The following is a 24241-nucleotide window of genomic DNA, read 5'->3' as shown; positions in this document are numbered from 1 at the left end:
TTAACAAGAAAAAGGACATTATGAGTGCTAAAGTGGCAAAAGGCGTAAGAACGATCACGAAACAAAGACCACAAATACTTGAAGTGGAAAAGTTATTAATTTGGATACACAACAAGGAGTTAGCAGGTGATAGTGTTTCAGAGACCATCATTTGTGAGAAAGCCAGGGTATTGTACGAAGACCTTGTAAAGAAAACCCCTGGAACGAGTGCAGATACGATAGACTTTAAGGCAAGCAGGGGATGGTTTGAAAAATTTAGAAAATGAAGTGGTATCCATAGTGTCATCCATATCCACCACACTTCTCCTCCCCCCTCCTCACCATCTTCAATACGCCTACAGCATTCATCAGCAAGGGTAAGTAATAACTTGAACATAGTTTTGTAGGTTTATTTAGATGAATTGGGTATAAAATTTAGTTTGAAGTGAGGTTTTTGGGGTAGTCAGGAACGGATTAATTCATTTCCCATTATTTCTTATGGGGAAATTAGCTTCGGATTACGAGTTTTCGGAATACGAGCTGTCTCCAGGAACAGATTAAACTCTTAAACCGAGGTACCACTGTATATATATATATATATGATTTAGTGTCATGGTGCCCAGTGTTATTGGGTGTCATTTACTGTGGTGATTGCAACGTGTGGACCAGTGTGCCAAGTGATAATTAGAGCACTGGGTTCATTTGCAACAATAAGTGTTGGGCAGTGTACTAATATAGTTTGATTTAGTGCACATTGCCGTATGGGTTATTGCAAAGGGGTTGTCATTGTTGGTAATTGTTGCTAGTGTTGATCAATCACCAGGGTGTTTTGCAGTTCAGTAAATCATTGTGGGGCCGTGTTCTTGAGGGTTCATGCTCCGAGGGTTATTTACTGGGTTTCTGCAGTATTGTCATTGCAACCGGATTGTAACATAAATCACTGTGATTTGTTAGATTGATTTATCAGTGTCGTGGGTGAACTTGGCTGAAGACGAGTACCTGGGTTTTATATTCTCCTGTTTATCTGGTAGGACATCGATGTTCAGTATTCAAGCATTAATATAATGTAACCAAGGGAACACCCATTGCTTTAAGAGAATTTGTTCTTTGACAATTTGAGTAACGTATAATACGTTTGGGTTATTTATTTTTCCTGAAAGCAACTACGGTAGTCTCAGGGTAGCCTAGCCAACAGCCAGATAAGAATTTAGTATTGCCTGTCGTAATTAACGGTCAGTGGGCCTGATAATTGACGTGTTTCAGGAAGTCAAAGTAACTTCGATCTGTGTTTGATCGACTCACACGAAGACTCCATTGTTCCATTAACGTAACGCGTTATTTATCTGTCCGGAAGTACCGGCACTTGATTGACAAGTGGGAAGAGTAACGTCACTTTAGAATAACAAACATGGTGATTAGCATCCTTAATCACCTGAATTGGTCCGAGTATGGAAGGCTCTGACGGAATTCATACCTTAAATGTAAATTGCTGAGCCAGTGTGAAAGGTTGCGTATTTAATTCCTAATAATTTAGTACATCACCACAAATGTGGTGATCCCACTGATGTTAACTTCAGACCTATATCAATTCTGCCAAACTTGTCTAAAATATTTGAAAAACTTATCTACAAGCAGCTTTACTCTTATCTAGCAAAACACAATATACTTAGCTCATCAATATGGCTTCAGACCCCAAAAAAGCACTAACGATGCATTTATTTGTATGATTAACTTGATACATGCAGCTCTTGATAAAAATGAGTTCCCTATTGGGTTATTTGTGGACCTGCGTAAGGCTTTTGACACTGTTAACCACCAAAACCTTCTTCTTAAATTACAACGTTATGGAGTCAGAGGTCACTCCCTGCAGTACCTAAAGTCTTACCTTATTGACAGGCTCCAATATATTTCTGTGAATAATTCAATTTTTCCCACCCTACCCATCAACATTGGTGTTCCCCAGGGCAGCATACTTGGCCCTCTCCTCTTTCTCATCTACATTAATGACCTCCCAAATGCCTCCCAACATCTCAAACCAATTCTATTTGCTGACGACACGACCTTCATTTACTCCAGTCCTGACCCCCTTGCTCTAAATGTCACAGTGAATACTGAGCTAAATAAAATCCATCACTGGCTAACTGCCAACAAACTCACCCTCAATATTGACAAAACTTTCTATATTTTGTTTGGCAATAAATCCTCAAATTAAATAAATCTCAGGATTAACAATACCCAAATTTGTAACAAAGTAGATGGCAAATTCCTTGGCTCTCTCATTGACCACAAGCTGAATTTCCAGGGACACATTCTAAATATATCAAAAAAGTTTCAAAAACTGTTGGCATTCTTTCTAAGATTAGATATTATGTACCTCGCCCTGCCCTGGTACACACTATTATTCTCTCATCTATTCTTATCTCAACTATGGTATTTGTACTTGGGGTTCTACTACCCAAAATCATTTACGTCCTCTAATTACTCAACACAAAGCTGCTATTAGGACAATATCTAACTCTGGCCCCAGACATCACTCGGTACCCTTACTCAAATCTCTGAGTATGTTAGACATTAAGTCACTGCACATCCTCTCATGTGTACTTTATATATACATAAAATGCTGAACTGTAATGTCAATCCTGACCTTAAAAGCTTCCTAGAAGGTTGTAACAGATCCCATGAGCACCACACCAGAAACAAATACCTATTTGATATTCCAAGAGTACGACTTAGTCAAACTAGAAATGTTTTACAAATCAAGGGACCTCGAATGTGGAATGACCTTCCCAAGTATGTTAAAGACTATACCTCTCCCAACCAGTTTAAGATAAAAATGAAGTACCACCAAATTAACTACCTCACCCCTAAATGTCAACCCATGTCTACGATTTTAAACAATGCTGTTTGTTGACCAAATTGTATTTTTGCTTTTTTCTGCCTGTCCTTCCTCAGGCGACCAAAGTGAATATCATGACAGGAATAAAGGTTAAAAGAATTCAAGAATTTTTTTTAGAAATTTTCATTACCATTCCCTCATTACCATTCCACATTCCATTTTCAAACTCACACTGTTTTTGCATTTATTCACTTTATACAGATGGTATATATAAGTATCTACATGTTTTGTTCACCATAACTGTACAACTAAGCTGGTATTGCGAGTTCAGGCAATAAGAGAGGTTGCAACACACACAATCAGCTGACTGCTGCCTCCCTCACTGGTTCAAGGCCAGACACTAAATTTTTTTTTTTTTTTTTTTCTTTCTTAGATATATACAAGAGTTGTTACATTCTTGTACAGCCACTAGCACGCGTAGCGTTTCGGGCAAGTCCTTAATCCTATGGTCCCTGGAATATGATCCCCTGCCGCGAAGAATCGTTTTTTCATCCAAGTACACATTTTACTGTTGCATTAAACAGAGGCTACAGTTAAGGAATTGCACCCAGTAAATCCTCCCCGGCCAGGATACGAACCCATGACATAGCGCTAGCGGAACGCCAGGCGAGTGTCTTACCACTACACCACAGAGACTGCAAAGAGAGACTTCTCCCCCCAACAATACTGTTTGTGGTGTTATTACACTATATACACACATTATATATAAGTATCTACATGTTTTATTCACCATAACTGTACAATTAAGCTGGTATAGTGCCGAAAGAGCATAGTGGCCACCCTCTACACAGCTAGACTACACAGGCCACTGTCACCCAAATGGCTCCTCCCAACATAATCCTTTTGCTGTTAATACACTAAAACACACATTATATTTAAGTATCTGCATTTGTGATCACCATAGAGAACCACTGAGCTGGTAAGGTGAATGAAGACAGTAACAGGTAGCCGGTGGGTCACCCGCTGGGGTCACAACAGTCCTCAGGTCGACCCCAAAAACAGAAACTCCCTTGAAAAAAGGCGACACCCCTAGTGTCAACACCTGTATCTGAGGAGCTCCAGCATATTTCAACAATCCTAAGTATTGTAGTACAGGTTGATGATAGTGAGTGGTGTTCAAGGGAAAACACAGGTATAGTGATTTTGAAAAATAGGCGAGATAACAGGAATGTGCTAAAGGAAGTGAAAAAATTAGATGAGAAAAAGTTGCCCTAGTGTTTCCAGCACAGACAAGAACATTCAAGATGGCAGCTGGCAAGAGGAAAAACAAAATAGAGCTTGATTTTTGGGGATTCAATGAAGAAAGCATTGATATAAGCAGTCTACACAACAAGTTGGCAAAATTAGATACTATAGTAAACTCTCATGTAGAAATAATCAGTAAATTAAAAGAATGTAATGACCATTTGTGAAGCAAAATGTTACATCTTGAGGGTTTAGTGAAAGACTTGTACAAGGAAAAGAATTGATTGGAAACACATTCCAAAGCCATGGAAGAGGAAAATTAACTCTTAAAAATAGCTTTAAAAGAAGATAAAGCAAATTTAAACATAAATGACTACAATAGGTCAGGTAAGGAAATCCAACAGGAAAAACAGATTTTGTCAGCACAGACCCCTAAATGTCAAACCATGTCTACTATTTTAAACAATGCTGTTTGTTGACCAAATTGTATATTTGCTATTTTTCTGCCATGTTCCCCCTTTTTTATTTTTATATTTTCTCAACACAATTTATACTTTAATCTCAATTAGTATTAAGTTTTAGTCTTTAGTGCTTTTCCTGCCCGAAACGCTTTGCGTAATAGTGACTTTAGGCATTGTATGTACTAGCTCTATCTATAAATCCATCAATGTTTGTATCACACCTTGTATGCATGTACTTTATCTGAATAAACATTTGAATTTTGAATGGAGGAAGTTACACAGGGAATAGAACAGTGCATGAAGGATATGCAACTCACCTATGCACAAGTGGCCAAGAAGAAGGAAAAAGTTGAAGAAGCAGTAAAGGAAGCCAAACACTGCAGCAACCAAGATAAAACAAACATTGGGCTGGAAGTGAGAAAGGAATTGGCATCTAACCCGAAGTTGGTGCATAACACAGTTGATAGGAGTAAGTCTCTGATAATTTTTGGTTGCAAAGAAAAGGAGATAACATCTAGGTCAGAAAGAGCTGTAGAAGAAGCGGAAGTAGTAGATAAAATTGTTGGCCTCATGGAAGGTCTTGCTACCATAGAGAATGTCTGCGAGTACAGGAGGATTGGAAAATACGTAATAGGGCAAGATCGACCTTTGAGGATCACCCTAAACGATGCCAAACAGATGGAAGAAGTACTAAGGAATGTTAGAAAATTACCAAGTGATGAGGATGGGAAAGTGTGGTCATTAAGATCAGATCTTTCAAGAGAAGACAGAGAAGCTGAAACTAAACCTCGTAGACGCAAAACGTCTAAATGAAGGCAGAAACAAAGAAATCAATTCTTTTTTCTACAAAGTCATAGGAGTAGGCAGGCCAGTAAAATGGTACAAAAAAGGCAATCCAACAAAAATTGCTACAGAGGGAAGTGAAGAATAAGGAGAGGGGGAACATGTCCCTGAAAATTGAATACACCAATGTAGATGCAGTGAGATCAATGATACTGGAGTTAAGTAATGTAATACAGCTGCAGACACCAGATATTGTTGCACTCACGGAGACAAATCTTGATGTTATTTTAAATGAGATCAAATTCCCAAGGGGCTACTCAATTTGGAGACGGGACAGAAAAATTAGGAAAGGCAGTGGCGTTGCTGTGCTAGTGAAAGACCACTTAAAGGTGAACGAAATAATGATTGCCAATCCACAAGAAGTTGACATAATAGCACTAGAGATCTGCCATGAGGATGATAAACTAATGATCATAAATGCATATAGTCCACCGCCAAGCAACATATGGACAAAGGAGCAGCTAGGTAGTAAATGAGAGGGTCTTATAACAATAATGAGAGATATTACAGTAGAGCAAGAGTGAATAAAGATAGATCAAGACTGTTGATAGTCGGCAACTTCAACTTGAAATCCATAGACTGGGAAACATATGAAATTAGAACAGAGGATTTTTGGACCTGCAGATTTGTAGACCTCATCCTGGAAACATTCTTGTATCAACATGTTAAACAAGCTACGAGGATGAGGGAAGGTGAGGACGTTCCCTCCATGCTAGATTTGATATTTTCCAGGATGGAGGAAGAGATATTTGACATTCAGTGCCTTCCTTTATAGGGTAGAAGTGACCTTGTCTTTTTGGGAATAAAGTATGAAATGCATTATAATCTGGAAGAAAATAAGGAGGTTGAAGCAGTTGAAAAACCAGACTTCAGGAGATGACATTATGGCGACCATAGAATTTTTTTTTTGTGAATATAATGGACAGACTTGTTGCTAGACAAGGAAGTGAGCGAGATGTATGTCAAGTTTTATGAAATATATGACAAAGGCACAAAAAAATTTATACCAAAGCAGAGATGCAGAACTAGGAAGCAGGATTGGTTCAACAGAAATTGCAAGAGGGATAGAGACCAAAAGACACAAAAATGGAATCAATATAGAAAGAGGCCAAACCCCCAAACATACCAGCAATACAAAGATGCGAGAAACAACTACACGGCAGTGAGGAGAGAGGCAGAAAGAAATTTTGAAAAAGGGATAGCGGATAATTGAAAAACAGAATCGGGTCTATTCTGTATATTCATACACAAGAAATTACAAGTAAAGGATAATATTCAGAGGTTGAAAATGGGACATAGATTCACGGAAAATGAAAAGGAAATATGTGAAACATTAAACGAAAAGTTCCAAAGTGTGTTTGTACAAAATAAGATCTTCAGGGAACCAGACACAATAAGAATTCTAGAACAACAACATAAAGCACATAGAGGTGTCTAGAGACAAAGTGAAACAAATGCTCTTGGAGCTAAATAAGAACAAAGCAGTTGGCCCAGATGGAGTTTCACCATGGGTTCTGAATGAATGTGCAGTTGAGCTCAGCATACCACTTCGGCTGATTTTTCAGACATCCCTGAGTAATGGAGTCGTAGCAGATGTGTGGAAACAGGGTAACATCGTTCCAATCTACAAAAGTGGCAGCAGGGAAGACCCCCTCAATTATAGATCTATATCATTGACAAGTGTAATAGTCAAAATATTGGAAAAAATAGTAAAAACTAAATGGGTAGAACACCTGGAGAGAAATAATATATCAGGCAGACAGTATGGTTTTCGATCTGGAAGATCCTGTTTATCGAATTTACTCAGTTTCTATGATAGAGCCACAGAGATTTTACAGGAAAGAGATGGTTAGGTTGACTGCATCTATCTGGACCTAGAAAAGGCTTTCGACAGAGTTCCACATAAGAGGTTGTTCTGGAAACTGGAAAATATTGGAGGAGTGACAGGTAAGCTTCTAACATGGAAAAAAAACTAGCGTTGAATGTAATGATACGCCATTTTCTGGGCGAGTCCCAGAGGCTCCCCGGAGCTTACTAGGCTGATATGCTAATGTCAGACTTTGGCATCAATCATGTGTTTGGAGTTCTATGGGCCTATCGAGGACCACGAGCCAGAACCTGGCCCCTTCAGAAGAGGCAAGGGGAGTAATACACAGGATATAAACTCATTAACTAACCTCTTTCTCTCCAAAACTCTAAGCCTCTACAACACTCACTGTTCCCTCCTTACCAAACAAGTAACTGATAAAAGAAAAAATAACCCGTGGCTCACAAGTGGCATAATCAAATCAATTAACAAAAAACACGAATATGAAAAGAAATTTAGGTTTGGCCTAGTTACAAAGCAAGTAGTTAAGAGGTACTCATCAGTGCTTACCAGTATCATAAGAAAAGCTAAACTTTCATATTATGAGACTAGATTCAAAGAAGCAAAAGGCAACATGAAAAGCACATGGAAAACCATCTCTAATATCCTAGGAACTAAACAACACTCCCACAACCAGATAACACTAAGGATGGTCTTACACCGTCATCTGATTTAGAAATGGCGAATGAATTTAATAGCTTCTTTTCATCGGTTGGTGCTAACCTTGCCAGTAAAATCCCACAGACTCAGACACATATCAACACACATCTCTCATGCAGCTATCCAAACTTTCTTCTCTCACCAGTCAGCCCGACAGATGTTGTGTCCATCATACACTCACTAAAAACCAAAGCTGGGAACATCAGTGAAATACCATCCATTATATACAAGAGCGCCTCCCACGCCCTTGCCCCACCTATAGCTCTGCTGTTCAACAAATCCCTTGAGTGTCATACCTTCCCTGATATCCTTAAAAGAGCAGGAGTAACACCAGTTCATAAAGGAGGTAATCCGGCAGACATAAACAATTATAGACCAATATCAAACCTACCCATACTATCAAAAATATTTGAAAAAATTATCTACAAACAGCTTTACTCCTACCTCGTAAAATTTGACATTCCTAGCCCCTGTCAGTTTGGCTTCCACTCCCAAAAGAGTACCAACGATGCAATTATTAGTCTCCTTGATATAATTTACTCAGCCCTTGACAAAAATGAGTTTCCGATTGGACTCTTCATTGACCTGAGAAAGGCCTTTGATACTGTTAATCACAATTACCTCTTACGTAAACTCCATTATGGAATTCGAGGTCATACACTGGACTATATCCAATCCTATCTTAGTGATAGACACCAATGTGTAGCCATCAATAATATAACCTCTCCCACTCTACCAATAACCGTTGGAGTGCTACAGGGCAGCATTTTGGGACCTCTCTTATTTCTTATTTACATCAATGATCTGCCTAACGTCTCTAACATTCTGAAACCTATTTTGTTTGCTGATGATACTACCCTCATCTACTCTAACCCCAACCCACATACACTAAATAATGTTGTTAATAATGAACTAAAAAAAGTCCACTTATGGATGTCAACCAACAAACTAACACTTAACATAGAAAAGACCTACTACATCTTATTTGGAAGCAAATCTACAAATGCAATTCAGCTTCAGATAGACAATGTAAACATTAGCAATAAAAATGATGGAAAGTTTCTTGGCCTATTCCTAGGCAAGAGACTCAACTTCAACACCCATATACAACACATAACTAAGAAAGTCTCTAAAACAGTTGGTATACTCTCCAAAATCAGATATTATGTACCTAACTCTGCTCTCATCTCTCTATATTATGCACTAATCTATCCCTATCTTAATTATGGTATCTGTGCCTGGGGTTCAACCACTGCAAACCACAAGTCCATTACCCAGCAAAAATCTGCTATCAGAATAATAACAAATTCTGCTTTCAGACAACACTCAGCCCCCTTGTTTAACTCCCTAAACATGCTAAACATAATCTCACTCCACAAATTCTCTTGTGTCAACTACATTTACAAAACCCTGTTCTTAAATGCAAATCCTGCTCTGAAACTCTCCCTGGACAGATGTAATAGGACCCATTATCACCACACCAGAAATAAATACCTCTTTGATATCCCCCAGAGTCAAACTTAATTTGTGTAAACACTATGCAAATAAAGGGACCCAGTCTATGGAACTCACTCCCTATTGAATTGAAAAGCTGTCCAACTTTTGCATCATTCAAAAACAATACTAAAAAGTACCTAATTTCATCTTCATAGTTTTTTACCTTTTGCTTTAAAACTGCAATGTATCTATTGCTACCCAATCTCCCAATCTTTATGTACCCAATCTGAACATCTTTATCATTGCGATCATTGCTGTCTTCTTATATGTACTGTCAATCTGCTGTATGGTGTTTATTAATCTTGTTTAAACTACCAATCAAGCTGTCAATGTAATCAATCCGAGCTTTAATATACCAATGTGCTTTAATATACTTACTAATCTCTCTCATCTCATTTTTTTTTTTTTTGCAATGTATTTGTTATTTTATTAATTGATAGAATTTACCTACTTAAAATTATCTGTTAGATTAAGGACCTGCCCGAAACGCTGCGCGTACTAGTGGCTTTACAAGAGTGCAATTACTGTACTATGCTATGCATTCTCACAAACCTAATGTACCTTCTTGTATATAAATAAATAAATAATGGCCTATAGAAACCCCCATGTGGTTGGAAGCATTCTATGTCTGCCATTAACCGGGTTAGGCACCCAGAAAGGTAAGCATCCCAAAACAAACCCCTATTCTGGTGAAAATTGCTACCACAAGCTAAACAAGTGGATAGAACTCCCCCTAAAATAAACGAGCAAACAATCATGACGTCACACGTCGCCACGCCGCTGTCTGCGCAGCTCCACCCTCCCCGGGAGGGGAAAGGTGGAGCCCCAGACCCATCGCGCCAGCTATCCACCCCCCAGTTCTGAGGCTGAATGTAAAAAACTTGAAAAAAAAAAAAAAAAAAAACACCGACCGGAAGGAGGGAGGGATGCCGTTGCGCTTCTGGCACTCTCCCAGAAAATGGTGTTTCATTACATTCAACGCCGGTTTTCTGGGGGGAGCCCCTTCGGCTCCCCGGAGCCAACTCTCCACAGAGGAAAGTAAAGGGACCTACCCGGGAGGAGGTCGCCACTCACTCCTCAACTCTAAGTCGAGACAAAGGGCTGCAACTGCCGCTCCAAAGCGACACAGGCCCGACTAGGCCCAGGAATGCGCACGAGATAACGAGCAGCCTGGAGCCTGCTCGACTGCCAAAAAACCCCACACTCGAATGACAGCCCAGGACATGTTGCCAAAAACAGCAGCAAGAGCCGCGAACATGGACACGGGGAGAGACCGCAGGCTGGCGAGCCGTAATAATCCTGCGGACGACCCAGGAACCCCGCACCAACAAAACAGGGAAGGACGGAAACCGGATCAACCCAAAGCGCGACCTAGGACACAGAAGTCGTGGCGCGCAATGAACGGTGGAAGGCCGCCACCTGACACCAAACAGGATGCACCCCCGGCCAAAACAACCAAGCATCAACAACCCAAGGACCCCTCTGGAAAGCAGCCATTTCAATCTCCACCAAAAAGAAGGAGACTGCCCCAATGAACAACCCCATCACCATGACCGAAGGAGCAGAAAACCCCTGTGCAGGAGGAGAGGAGGAAGATCACCAACGCGACTTCCAGAGGCCAAGGCCAACAGAAAAAGAGCCTGGTAGAAACAAACCAGAACCGAAGGAGCCACAACAAACTGAGGAGAAGGTAAGAGCACTTTGTCCAATGACCAGGACCGCTCAGGCGGCGCATGAGCAGGCCGGAGGTGAAACAACGCCCGAGGCAGCATGCTAAACGGAGCAGAAGTAACCTCAATACCGAAAGCAAGCTGAAGCGGCTCCGCCAGCACCGCACAATATGAGGCGACAGTATGTGGCAAATGACGGCCCTGAACCCCCAAAGAGAAGGACAAAACCACGCCAACAAAACACAGAACTGAAGAATGGACAGAAGGATAAAGGAAGTACCGCCAAAAACCCCCACACTGCCGCCAAGAAGAAGAACGCAGGTGGGACACCATCAATGAAGCCGCCAGACCAACAGAATGTGAGACCCCAAGGCGGAGGCAAACCAGCCCCGCCATGGACCAAACGAGCCGAGAAGAGGCGGAGCCGCGGGAAGATCTCGGGTATGACCACCGAGCCAGCAAAGAAGAAGGTGGAACGTCTGCTGGACAAAAAGTCCCAACACCAGCGAGCATGCCAGGAGGACTGAGACCACGCCCCGACCGAGTCCCTAGGAAAATGAACTCGCGAGACACAGAAAAAGCCAACAGGCAGGGAAAGCCAGGAACCAGAAAACCAAACCTGGCAATCGAAGCCAAAAGACACAGCAACAACTGCCAATGCAACCACGGACATCCACAAGAAAAAACTAGAAAGCCGTGTCCAAGGAGTGCCGAACCAACCGGGCTGTGGAGGGTACGCATGCCCACGGGCCGCACCAAGCAACAGCCCGGTGGACCAACTCCTACAAGCCAAGCCCGACCACGGGCCGCGCTCAGGGAGAAGAACTCCCAAAACCCCATCAAGCAGACGACGGGAAGGAAGCTGCACGACACTGGGAGACAGAAGCAGCAGAGGGGACAACACAACCACAAACAAGACCCCTCAGAGGAAGGAGAGGGTAGATAAAGATGTCCCAGGGGACACAGGAGGAACGGACGCCCAAAGAGCAGGAGAGACCACAAAGGACTAGCGTCAGGAGGAGAAAAATCGAAAGCAGGAGGAAGGGATGAGCTGGAGGCCAACCTCCCCACACAGCGTTAAGTGGAGAGACGACAGAGCCCAACAGGCTCAGGAAGCCGCACAGAAGTCGAACGACAGGCAAGAGGAGAGACCAAAAAACACAGAACGCAACTCCCGTAAACACAACGAGGCGAGCACAACAAAGTAAGAAGCCACGCATATGGCAGGCGAGCGTCAGAGGAGCAGGACAAAAGAGCGAAAAGCACAACCCCTCAAGCATAACGAGGTGAGGACAACCAGGGGAGTACAGAGAAGCCAACGAACCTGGAAGGGCTAAGCCAGGTACTGCAAGGCAGGCAAGGAATGAGCGACCCAGAGAAGACAAGCTGAACAATTAGTACAGACAAACACACAAGGCCCCAGGAGGAAAACACGCAAGGGCCAAACAAAACGCCACAACCCCCCAATACTCACCCTCGGTAACAAAACCGGATCAAAATGGCACCTCGTAACATTCAGACACATGAAAACCGTACCTCATAACAGTCACCACCATTGTACCACGTAACCCGTGAAGGTGGGGCCCAGGGACTAACACAAGCATGGGTCGGACATGCGTATGAGTGGGACTGGATGGGTACAATGAGGAGCTGTCCCGCATGGGCCAAGAGACCCCCTGCAGGTACCTGTGTCCTGCTGGTCCCACATTCGCACACCAAAAACCAAGGATCAACGCCAGATCGCATAAACTCGCCTGCAGAACAGAAGCACAAACATGTCACGACACAACGTAGCCGAAAAGATGCCGGGAGCACCGCCAGGGGAAGAAGCCCCGAGCCGCACACGCAGAAGAGGAGGGGGAAGAGGCGAAAAAGGCGCCCTGCACCCATAACACGGGGAAAACCTCAGCGTCCGCCCCATAACCGCAACCCAGAACACCCCAGTAGTTACGGAGCAAGGACTGGAGAAATGAGAAGAACGAGAGGCGAAGCACCTGAGAGAAAAGGGCGCAAAACACGAGCACTCGTGCACACCGCCCACACCAAAACAAACTCCCATGGCGCACGCGCACAACCCGCTCGGCGGGAAGGCGCCCAAAAGGACTATTGCACAAGTAGCCCAAACAGTCTGTGACGAGAGGGATGGGCGCAGGGGCAGAAACACCCCAGCGACCGGGAACAGGAGCGAAAACAGTTAGCAGCGACAAACATATCCGGTGAATGTAAAGAAGACAAGGAACGAACCAGCATCCCAACTGGGCTACAAGTAGCCCAAACAGGCACCCCGGACAAGGAGTATGTAAAGAAAATGAACAGTGCCGAGACCGAGGACGAAGAAAACATGAACAAAAGAGCGAGACAGGACCGAAAACCCAGGATAAATCCAGAAGGGGACCAACAAGCCCAGAAAAACCAAAGGGAAGCCACACCAAAAGACGCCAGACGTTCCAATAATACAGGAAGTAGCGAAACCTTCCCGAACCTTCGAGAACATCCACAAGCAAGCAGAAATCACGAAGGCACAGAAAAGCACAGTCGCACCCGAGACCAAAAGTCATGCAGAACCCCAAAAAGGAAAGGGGCACATGACAGGGAAGTCCCGTCCCAAGAAAGGGGGGAAAAAACCACAAAGAGCACCCACGAACAGGATGGAACCAACTGACTTAAGGAACAAGGAACCAAGCCCGGGGAGGGGTTGACGCCCAACAACTCATACGAAGAGGGGGAAGGAAAAACCCCACTCCTTGCAACTGCAAGCCCCACTCGAAGGGTAAAACAACCCCGGCGAGGACCAACCGGGCCCGGGGCCCCCCAGGCAGCCCCTCCCCAGCCCCCAGGAACCCACACGCCACGCCCCGTGGCCGAGCCGTCCCCCCAAAACCCCGGTCACAAGAAAAACCGAGGCAGCCAAGAAAAATACCAAGGAAGGGAGCCCACTGGCAGACTCATACAACACGGCTGGAGGAACAGGCTCGAATGCCCCCGTCACTACCCCGGAAGGGGAATTCCAGGAGACCGCCCGAGTCTCAAAACCATCGAAGCCCCGCCCCGACCCCGAACCCACAGATGGTAAGAACCTGGATGCAGGGAGGAAGGGGAGGTGGGGGGGGGGAGACAAGGGTTGTGGAAGAAAACGGAATCAACCAACACCCCGAAGCCCCATCACCAAAACGGGGCAGCCTCAGGGCTTCCGGGAGCAAACAACCTAGGGCGTTGCCAACTGAAACACGATGCGCAACGCCCGTGATATCTGCACCCACATAGTCGGCATAAGACTGGGTAAGCAAGCCACAAACAAGCAACAAAACTCGCAGAGCTCTGGGCCGAAGGTGCCACCGACCCCACAGGCAGTAGATGGAGGCAAAACACTGAGTCACCCTGAGACAAGGGGACAGAGCAACCCTCAAACTCGCACAAAGTGAAGGGGGACCCCAGGGTCACATCCATCGGACCCACGCGTCCCCGTGGGGATTCCCAGGGTCCGGAGTGTTTACTTGAAGAGGACCCACGCTCAGGTAAACCCAGGCAGGGTACTGCTAACCGGCGCCCAATACTACCAAACAACCTTCTAAGAACTGAACCCCCGGGACGTGTACACTCACAGGGACTTAGCAGGGCGAACCACCGGAAGAAGAAAGAGTACACGGGGCAAGAACCAAGGCAGACCCCCCCCCCACCATGCAGAAAACAAAAAGAAAAAGAAAACCCCGCAAGAGGACAGCATACCCAGGCGGAACAGAGCCGGCCGCTATGATAGGTGAAAACTAGCTGCACAGTACCCTGCGCCCCACCAGTGCAAACTGCCCCCTACCCCAAGGCGAACAAGGGAGACAGGACACCCGAGCATACAAGGGGCAGCCGAAAACCAAGCAGTAAACGGCCTAGCAGGGGCAGAACCCAAGGAACTTGTGGAAGGGAACTCCAAGCCCCAAGGGCTGTACTTACAGGGTACCTAAGGAAGGAAACCCTAGGTGCATGCAGCCCGAGTACTGAAGAAACACTCCCAACTCACGCACCACCTAGAAAACAGACACCACACACTAGGTACAGTGCTGAAACATCCACTGGAGCCGGAGCACATGACCTCAGCCTTTAGCATCAGCCTTAGAACTGGGGGTGGATAGCCGGCGCGATGGGTCTGGGGCTCCCCCTCCCGGGGAGGGGGGAGCTGGGCGGACAGCGGCGCGGCGACGTGTGACGTCATGATTGTTTGCTCGTTTATTTTAGGGAAAGTTCTATCCACTTGTTCGGCTTGTGGCAGCAATTTTCACCAGAACAGGGGTTTGTTTTGGGACGCTTGCCTTTCTGGGTGCCTAACCCGGTCGATGGCAGACATAGAATGCTTCCAACCACACGGGGGTTTCTATAGGCCATTGCTCCCCTTGCCTCTTCTGAGGGGGCCAGGTTCTGGCTCGTGGTCCCCGGTAGGCCCATAGAACTCCATACACATGACTGATGCCAAAGTCTGACATTAGCACATCAACCTAGTAAGCTCCGGGGAGCCGAAAGGGGCTCCCCCCCCCCCCAGAAAAATTCTGACTGATAGAAAAATGAGGGCAGTAATCAGAGGCACTGTATCGGACTTGAGAAATTTCACAAGTGGAGTACCACAGGGTTCAGTTCTTGCACTAGAGATATTCATTGTCTACATAAATGATCTACCAGTTGGAATACAGAATTATATGAACATGTTTGCTGATGATGCTAAGATAATAGGAAGGATAAGAAACTTAGATGATTGTCATGTCCTGTAAGAAGACCTGGACAAAATAAGTATATGGAGCACCACTTGGCATAGGGAATTTAATGTGAATAAATGCCATGTTATGGAATGTGGAATAGGTGAACATAGACCCCACGCAACCTACAAATTATGTGAGAATTCTTAAAAGAATTCTGATAAAGAAAGAGATCTAGGAGTGGTTCTAGATAGAAAACTATCTCCTGATGACCACATAAAGAACATTGTGCGAGAAGCCTATGCCATGCTTTCTAACTTCAGAATTGCTTTTAAATACATGGATGGCGAAATATTAAAGAAATTGTTCATGACTTTTGTTAGGCCAAAGCTAGAATATGCATCTGTTGTGTGTTGCCCATATCTTAAGAAGCACATCAACAAACTGGAAAAGGTGCAAAGGCATGCTACTAAGTGGCTCCCAGAACTGAAGGGCAAGAGCTACTAGGAGAGGATAGAGGCATTAAATATGCCAAAACTAGAAGACAGAAGAAAAAGATGTGATATGATCACTACGTACAAAATAGTAACAGGAATTGATAAAATCGACAGGGAAGACTTCCTGAGACCTGGAACTTCAAGAACAAGAGGTCATAGATTTAAACTAATTAAACAAAGATGCTGAAGAAATATAAGAAAATTCACTTTCGCAAACAGATTGGTAGACGGTTAGAACAAGTCAAGTGAGGTGGTGGTGGAGGCCAAAACCGTCAGTAGTTTCAAAGTGTTATATGACAATGAGTGTTGGGAAGACGGGACACCACGAGCGTAGCTCTCTTCCTGTAACTACACTTAGGTAATTACACTTAGGTAATTACACACACACACACACACATAATTACACAGAGTACAGTATACAAATCCAATTTAAAAGAATGAAAATACAAATTTTTAAGTCATGCACCACCTTAAGTCTTGCATCCACTATATGTACACATGAGCCTAGAACTCAACATTAGGTACAAGCATGCAAAATACAATTAATATAAACCGGTCTTGATCGGTTCTTTCATAGAAATAAAAAATGTTGCAGAAGACATAAGCATTCCATCAGCAAGCATGACGAATTTAGGATCGCTTAACTGCCTATGGTCACATGTAACGGCATCAGCGAAAAGGTAGGCTAAACATATGCCCATTGGTCAGTAGGTGAAAGCTTCACCAGCACACCATGCAACACGCTTGCCTTCAAAGTTGCTGCTCAAGAGCATATAGGCACATGGGCATCTTTCTTAGCATTTTGTTAGAGTCCAAGGGTGCCCTTTAGCTTTATTTCCATATCTTACCTAAATGCATTAAAAATTAACACCACTGAAAGCAAAACTACTGTACTGTAATGTGGTAAAACACAGACTGAATTTGAGATGTAGACAGCTGCTGCTCTATAAATTGGGCATGACTGTTACAGGGCATGCTTGGAATCCTTCCTAATGCTGCCACTGTAAATCCCTCATCCTCAGCGTCTAACTCATCACTGATCAGATGATGCACATGCGCCTAGATCCACAGCTTGTACTTACAGCCGATGAGCATAACCAATATGGTGAAAATCTTCTCGACATCTGTATTAGCCGCCACGTTGCCGAAGCCCACCGATGTGAGACTACTGAAGGTGAAGTACAGTGCTGTCACGTACTTCGCCTGTGGGGGGGAAGTAGTGACGCTGGGTGTTATAGAGTGAAGGCCACGTTAAAATCCAAGGCAGGACACGGGAGTTTCGGTAGAAATCAAGGAAGGTAGAGATTGCACTTTAAATAAAAATAGAAGACATCAGAGCTAACCCAAAAGATAATGAACTCACATTAAAAACCAAAGAAGACAGCAACAGTGTTGTTAGATGCTTAAACAAGCAGTGAGCTAAGAAAAAAATCTTGTGAAAGTGGGAATATACTAACCATTAAGACAACAAAGGAATATTTTATGTGACAGTTCTGAAGATTATCTGTTTTGGTGTAAGGTGTCTACTAACATGTGATAAAATTATATTTAACTAGTGAATCAGTTATACATATTTAGAGAATCGGTGTGTAAACGAATGAGAATCATATTTTTTATTATGTGAAAGAATTTCTTTTATACTACATGTCACTGGATGGAGAAAATGTAAATCCTTTCCAGGTATGTATAAGGAAAATACAAAAACTTAAATATTTTAACGAGTTGAGAAGTTTTAAACAGGGTGAGAAAACATTTTCACATTTAAAGAAAAGGTTAGAAAACTGCAGAATATTAGTTATCAATTAACAAACAAAAACAGCAGATTTTGAATTTTGGGATTAAATACTTTCAAGAACAAATGAACAAATCCACAACGACCGTGATGAGGATCCAAGAACAGATACTGGTTTAATTAGCATTGATTATGAATTCATCATGAACAATTACTATTTGGGATATAATAAATTAATTTTGCATAATATTTTTAAGAAATATAAATTTTATCAGAAAGTTATATAACATAACTTAATAAACAAGGATTGTTAATTTAGGTTAGAAAATAACAGAATATGGAGATCTGATTTAAATTATCATAACTTTATGAACAGGAATTAATTATAAATCAGATGTTTCAATCTTCAGACTTACCTATGGTAATAAGTGACAGGTTGTGCAAGTTTTGTGGGTGTCCTCCACCCACCAGCCAAATGTTTCAGTGTTAATGTGAAAATTTTTCACCTATTTTAAAACTAATTTGTGCATGTTTACACAGCCTGACCTTCATCCTGATGCCATACATGAAAATACTGTGATGCCATTATGTGCAGAACACGTAATGCTTATACAGTGGAACATAGAACATAAACGCCAGTGAACTATTTTCTACACCTTTGCTGTTTCAAGAGACTGTATACATTAGGGGGTTTAATCAATTCTTAGTTCAATATCACAATCAAACAGCTGATTATTAATATTTAATAAGATGCAGAGAATGCACATTTGCTCCAAGTCTCTCGACATACAACAAGAGATGCAGGCAATCTCTCGACCGGCCAACAAGAGATGTGGCTTATTATAGCCAGCCGGGAACCAGCCAACACTACTAGCATGTTGCCATAGTTAAACCCACTCACAGCCCATCATCATGACGAAAATCGTGAAGACCTTCTCAATCTCAGTGGTTGGCGAAACGTTGCCAAAGCCAACCGATGTGAGGGAGGAGAATGTGAAGTAGAGAGCGGTGATGTAGCGAGACTGAAGAGGTGAAATGGTTCATATAGACACATTCATAACAAGTTTTTGTCAGACTATGTTCATGGCATTAATGTTGCTAAGTTATTTTTCATGTTGAGGAATGAATGCTACCATTGTACATGCATGAAGAAGCATCACTGTTGTCAGGCTTTATTCATGCAGAGATATCACCATTTCCAGGCTAAGTTAATTTACAACCATCAACATAACTAAGCTTCCTTCATATTAAGATATCAAATTTGTATGACTATGGTTTATCGAGGAATTAACTTTGAAAGGCTAATTTTATATTGAGGCATCAACATTGCCAATGCAATTTTATGAAAATGAGGGTTCAGCAAGTATAACATACAAATACAGGTTGTTGCAGGAAACTTTGGATAGTGGTAAATATTATTTCATTGTTCAAATAACTCTAGTATTTATTTATTAATATTGTATATAAAATACATAGTTCTTTACAAGTGGATTAATCTAAGATTAATAAAATTAAAAACATTTACAAGGCTACATAATTCTTTAACCACAGCACTGCACAACGTGCCTATGGGCGCTAGACAGGTGGTGCGCAACGCGCCTCAGGGATCTAATAGGTATAGCGTATGATTCATAACTCCAGCGGCTACATGGGGCTCACATCAGCTTCCTTAGGCCTCTTGTAAATAAACGCCATTTAAAAAAAAATCGTGAGCAACATTCCCAGGTATGAGAGCCTCAGTACTGAGTGAGCAACCAAGGCTGGTGCACACAGCATAAGCTCACAGCACTGCTGTTCAGCTTGTGACCACAGCATTGCCTAATAATGACAAAATATATATATGTAACTGGTATTATCTATCCATGATAGTATTACAGAAGAGCCTGAGTGTGATAATGACTGTGTACAATGTTCAAATATCGGCAAATCAATACTGTTTGAGATGTTCACAGCACTAGCCAAAGCACCGCAGCATTATTTCGACCATCTAAGAATCTTCAAATGACTTCCTATCTTCCTTTACAAAATAAACTTGTGGTCAATTATTCATTTACAGGATTTAGTGACCAGGATTGTGATAATAGCAGGATTGTGACGATAATTAGCACTGTGCGTAGTATTGTGGGAGGAGGAATTTTGGTGAGGGAGGGAAGGAATCGAGGTAGGGTCACTGTGTGGCAACCACTCTTGTTTTGCTCACCATACTAGCTTAGTGGTTCGCTATGGTAAACACACATGTACATGGGAATATACAATATATGTATATAGTGTAATAACAGCAACAGGAGCATGTTGGGAGGCGCCATTTTGGCGAGGGAGGTGGCATCGTACTCGTAGCGTTGTCATCTACTGTGTGACTTGTCACGCAGTGTATGGTGGCCACTGTGCTGTTTGGACACAATACCAGCCAAGTTGTATAGTTATGGTGAAAAAACCGTGTAGATACTTATAATGTGTGTAAATAGTGTAATAAAATCAATAACAGTATGGTGGGAAGAGGAATGTGGGCGAGTAAGGTGTTGGAGGAGTGAGGGAGGGCTGGCTGGGTGTGGCAGCTCACACTCGGGGAGTTCTAAGTGTGTTGATGGTGAATGTATATAGTGTGTGATAGTGTATAGTGTGTAAATATGTTATAAATATACATAAATGACATGACACATTGGAAATATGAGCAATATATGTGGAGACATTTGTGACACATGTACCACCACAGTGTTTTGGGACAATATGGATGCTCTACTGCGATAATATTGTGTGCGTGTTCATTATACATGGGATAGCCAAGAAAAAACAAACAAATGTATTTGGAAATGTATGCAAAAAATGAACAAAAAATTATTTGTGACAACTCGCACATGTTGAAGTTGGCGCATGACTGGCTCCGGGAGTCTACGACATGGGCGACCACCAAATCGTGATGCCACATGCCATTTTCCGGACCCTATTGAGGCCAAAGAACGTACTATTTCGAATATTTTTTTAAATATCTGTGATCAGGGAAGGATATTTAACATTTTTAAAAACAAAAAAAAATTTTGCCAAGAATTTATTTCCTGTGCACAAATAGGGTGTCATATTTGGAGCCCGAGCAGCACAGTGGTTAAGGGCCACAATTTTTTTTTTTAGTATACTGAAAGTATCACGAACCGTTCTTGAATATATTATGATGAGGCAAAAGACTAACAGTATAATGGCAATTAACCACTGTGATGCGCAGAGTTTATTGTGACATTTCCTCTGTGCGCATAAAATAAAGCTTTCGCAAATTTTTTTTTTTATCTTTGTAAAATGATAAATTCCCTTCACGTACATGTAAAAAACCAGCGTTGAATATAATAAAACGCCATTTTCTGGGCGAGACCCGGAGGCTCCCCAGAGCTATCCAGGCTGATATGCTAATGTCAGATTTTGGCATCAGTCATGTGTATGGAGTTTTTTGGGCCTACCGGGGACCACAGCCCGAACCTGAGCCAATCAGAGAGACAAGGGGAGCAATGGCCTATAGAAACGCTCTGTGTAGTTGTAAGTATTCTATGTCTGCCATCGACCGGGTCAGGCACCAAGAAAGGTAAGCGTCCCAAAACAAACCCCTATTCTGGTGAAAATTGCTACCAAAAGCAAAACAAGTGGATAGAACTCCCCAAAAATGCCGGGGAGCCTCCGGGTCTCACCCAGAAAATGGCGTTTCATTACATTCAACGCTGGTTTTCTGGGAGGAGGAGGAGGAGGGGGGGGGGAGGAAGAAGTCCCATCGGCGCTCTCCGAAGCTAACTACCCACAGAGGCAAGTAGAGGGACTTACCCGGGAGGTGGTCACTGCTCACTCCTCAACCCGAAGTCGAGACAACTGAAAGCAACTGCCGACCCAAAGCAATACAGGCCCAACTAGGCCCAGGAACATTCACGAGATAACGAGCAGCCAGGACCCTGTTCGATTGCCAAAATCCCCGCGCCCAAATGTCAGTCCAAGACATGTTGAGAAAGATGGCAGCAAGAGCAGCGAACTTGCGAACGTCATGGGCACAAGGATAGACCACAGGCCGGCTAGCCTTAATAATCCTGCGGATGACCTGGGAGACCCGCACCCGCGAACAGGGAAGAAGGGAAACCGGAACAACCCAGAGCACATCCATAGACACAGAAGCCTGAAAGAAGAGAGAAAGCACAAATAATGGCAGAGGGCCGCAACCGGACACAAAACATGATGCACCCCCGGCCTAATCAAACAAGCATCAACAACCCATACCCCTCCAGAAAGCAGCAGTCTCATTCTTTGCGAGAATAGAAGGAAACGGCTGCAGACAAACAAGCCTATTGCCACGACCGAAGGAGAAGAAACCCCTGCGCCGGAGGAGGGAATGAAGCCCACCGACACGACCCCCAGAGGCTAATGCCAACAGGAAAAAGGCCTTCGAGAAACAATTCTGAACCTAAGGAGACACAACAAACCGAGGAGAAGAAAGAAAAGTGAGCACTCTGTCCAAATACCAGGACGGCTCCGGCGGTGCATAAGCAGACCGAAGGTGAAACAATGCACAAGACAACTTGTGAAACAGCGCAGATGTAACATCAATACCGAAAGCAAGCTGAAGCGGCTCCGCCAGCGCAGCACGATACAAGGCGACAGTGTTAGGCACAAGATGACAGTCCTGGAACAACCAAGAGAGAAAGGACAACACCATCCTAACAGAAAGCGAAGTACAACGACGAAAATGCAAAAACAACCAGAAGGACCACCAGGAACTTCATACTGCCACCAAGACAAAGCCCGCAGGTAGGACACTAACAAGGAAGCCACCTGATCACCATAGAGATGATGATAAACTCGAGTCAAAAAAAACCATACGCGAAGACTCGAGGAGAAGATCGAACAAGTCACGTGACGAACTGGTCCGATCTGCTGAAAGAGGCGGAGCCGCTGGAAAACCTCTGGGTTCGGACACAGAGCAAGCAGCGCCTGAAACCACAGCTGGGTCGGCCACCATGGAGCCAAGAAGACAACTCTCCTCTGGTAAGTCTCCAAGTGAGTCAGGACCTGGAGCAACAGCTGAACCGGAATAAAAAGGTACAGGAACCCCCACTTCAACCAGTAATGCCAAAAGGCATCGATCCTGATGGCCTCACAGTCGGGTAAAGGACGACACATACAGGAGAAGGCGCCATGAAGAGGTCCACCTCGGGCGTCCGAACATCTGGCAAAGCCTACGGAAGGAGTCGGCATCAACCGTCCATTCCGTAGACAGGGAAATGAAATGAGACAGGCTATCCGCCAAGACATTGGACACTCCCCGCACGTGAACAGCCAGTAGAGGCAAACCCCGAGAACTCGGCAGACGAGTCACCCGAAGCGACCAGCGCCAAAGAGCCAAGTACCGCATCAAACCCCCTTGGTCCAGGCAATGAACCACCAGGGAACAGTCCGAATGGCGACGTGTGACATCATACTCGTTTGCTAGTTTCTTTTTGGGGAGTTCCATCTACTTGTTCGGATTTTGGTAGCAATTTTAACCAGAATAGGGGTTTGATTTGGGACGCTTACCTTTCTGGGTGCCTGACCCGGTTGATGGCAGACATAGAATGCTTCCAACCACACAGGGGTTTCAATAGGCCATTGCTCCCCATGCCTCTCTGAGGGGGCCAGGTTCTGGCACGTGGTCCCCACTAGGCCCATAGAACACCACACACATGACTGATGCCAAAGTCTGACATTAGCATATCGGCCTGGATAAACTCCAGGGAGCCAAAGGGGCTCCCCCCAGAAAATGAGGGCAGAAATCAGAGGTAATGTATCAGACTGGACAAATCTCATGAGTAGAGTGCTATAGGGCTCAGTTCTTGCACCATAAATGTTCATTATTACATAAATGACCTATCAGATAGAATACAGAATTATATGAACATGTTTGCTGATGATGCAAACATATAAGGTAAGATAAGAAACTTAGACGATTGTCATGCTCCTCAAGAAGACCTAGATAAAATGAGTGTATGGAGCACTACTTGGCAAATAGAATTTAATGTGAATAAATGCCATGTTATGGAATGTGGAATAGGAGAACACAGACCACACACAATCTACAAATTATTTCACAAATCTTTAAAAAATACTCATAAAGAAAGATTTAGAGGTGGTTCTTGATAGAAAACTATCACCTGAGGACCACATAAAGAACATCATGCAATGAGCCTATGCTACACTTGCCAATTTCAGAATTGCTTTTAATTAACACTTCCACTCGGTAATAACTCAGCATTGCGTCATTCGTTTACTAGAGG

The 24241-nt window shown here is 43.5% G+C and overlaps 1 protein-coding gene across 7 annotated transcripts in view; it reads right to left on the bottom strand.

Moving 5' to 3' along the window:
• Positions 1-24241, bottom strand: part of sei (seizure) — a 1036232-nt gene that overhangs the window by 329584 nt on the left and 682407 nt on the right. For all 7 annotated transcript variants that reach the window (XM_069310832.1, XM_069310834.1, XM_069310833.1 and 4 more), the window contains one exon: positions 17317-17437. In XM_069310832.1, the coding sequence (XP_069166933.1) occupies positions 17317-17437 (121 nt within the window). The remainder of the gene's footprint in view (positions 1-17316; positions 17438-24241) is intronic.

The sequence above is a fragment of the Procambarus clarkii genome, chromosome 68, assembly GCF_040958095.1.
Source record: "Procambarus clarkii isolate CNS0578487 chromosome 68, FALCON_Pclarkii_2.0, whole genome shotgun sequence".
In the NCBI taxonomy this organism is placed as follows: domain Eukaryota; kingdom Metazoa; phylum Arthropoda; class Malacostraca; order Decapoda; family Cambaridae; genus Procambarus; species Procambarus clarkii.
Note: the sequence above shows the minus strand (reverse complement) of the source record. Positions and strands in the feature narration are given on the sequence as shown.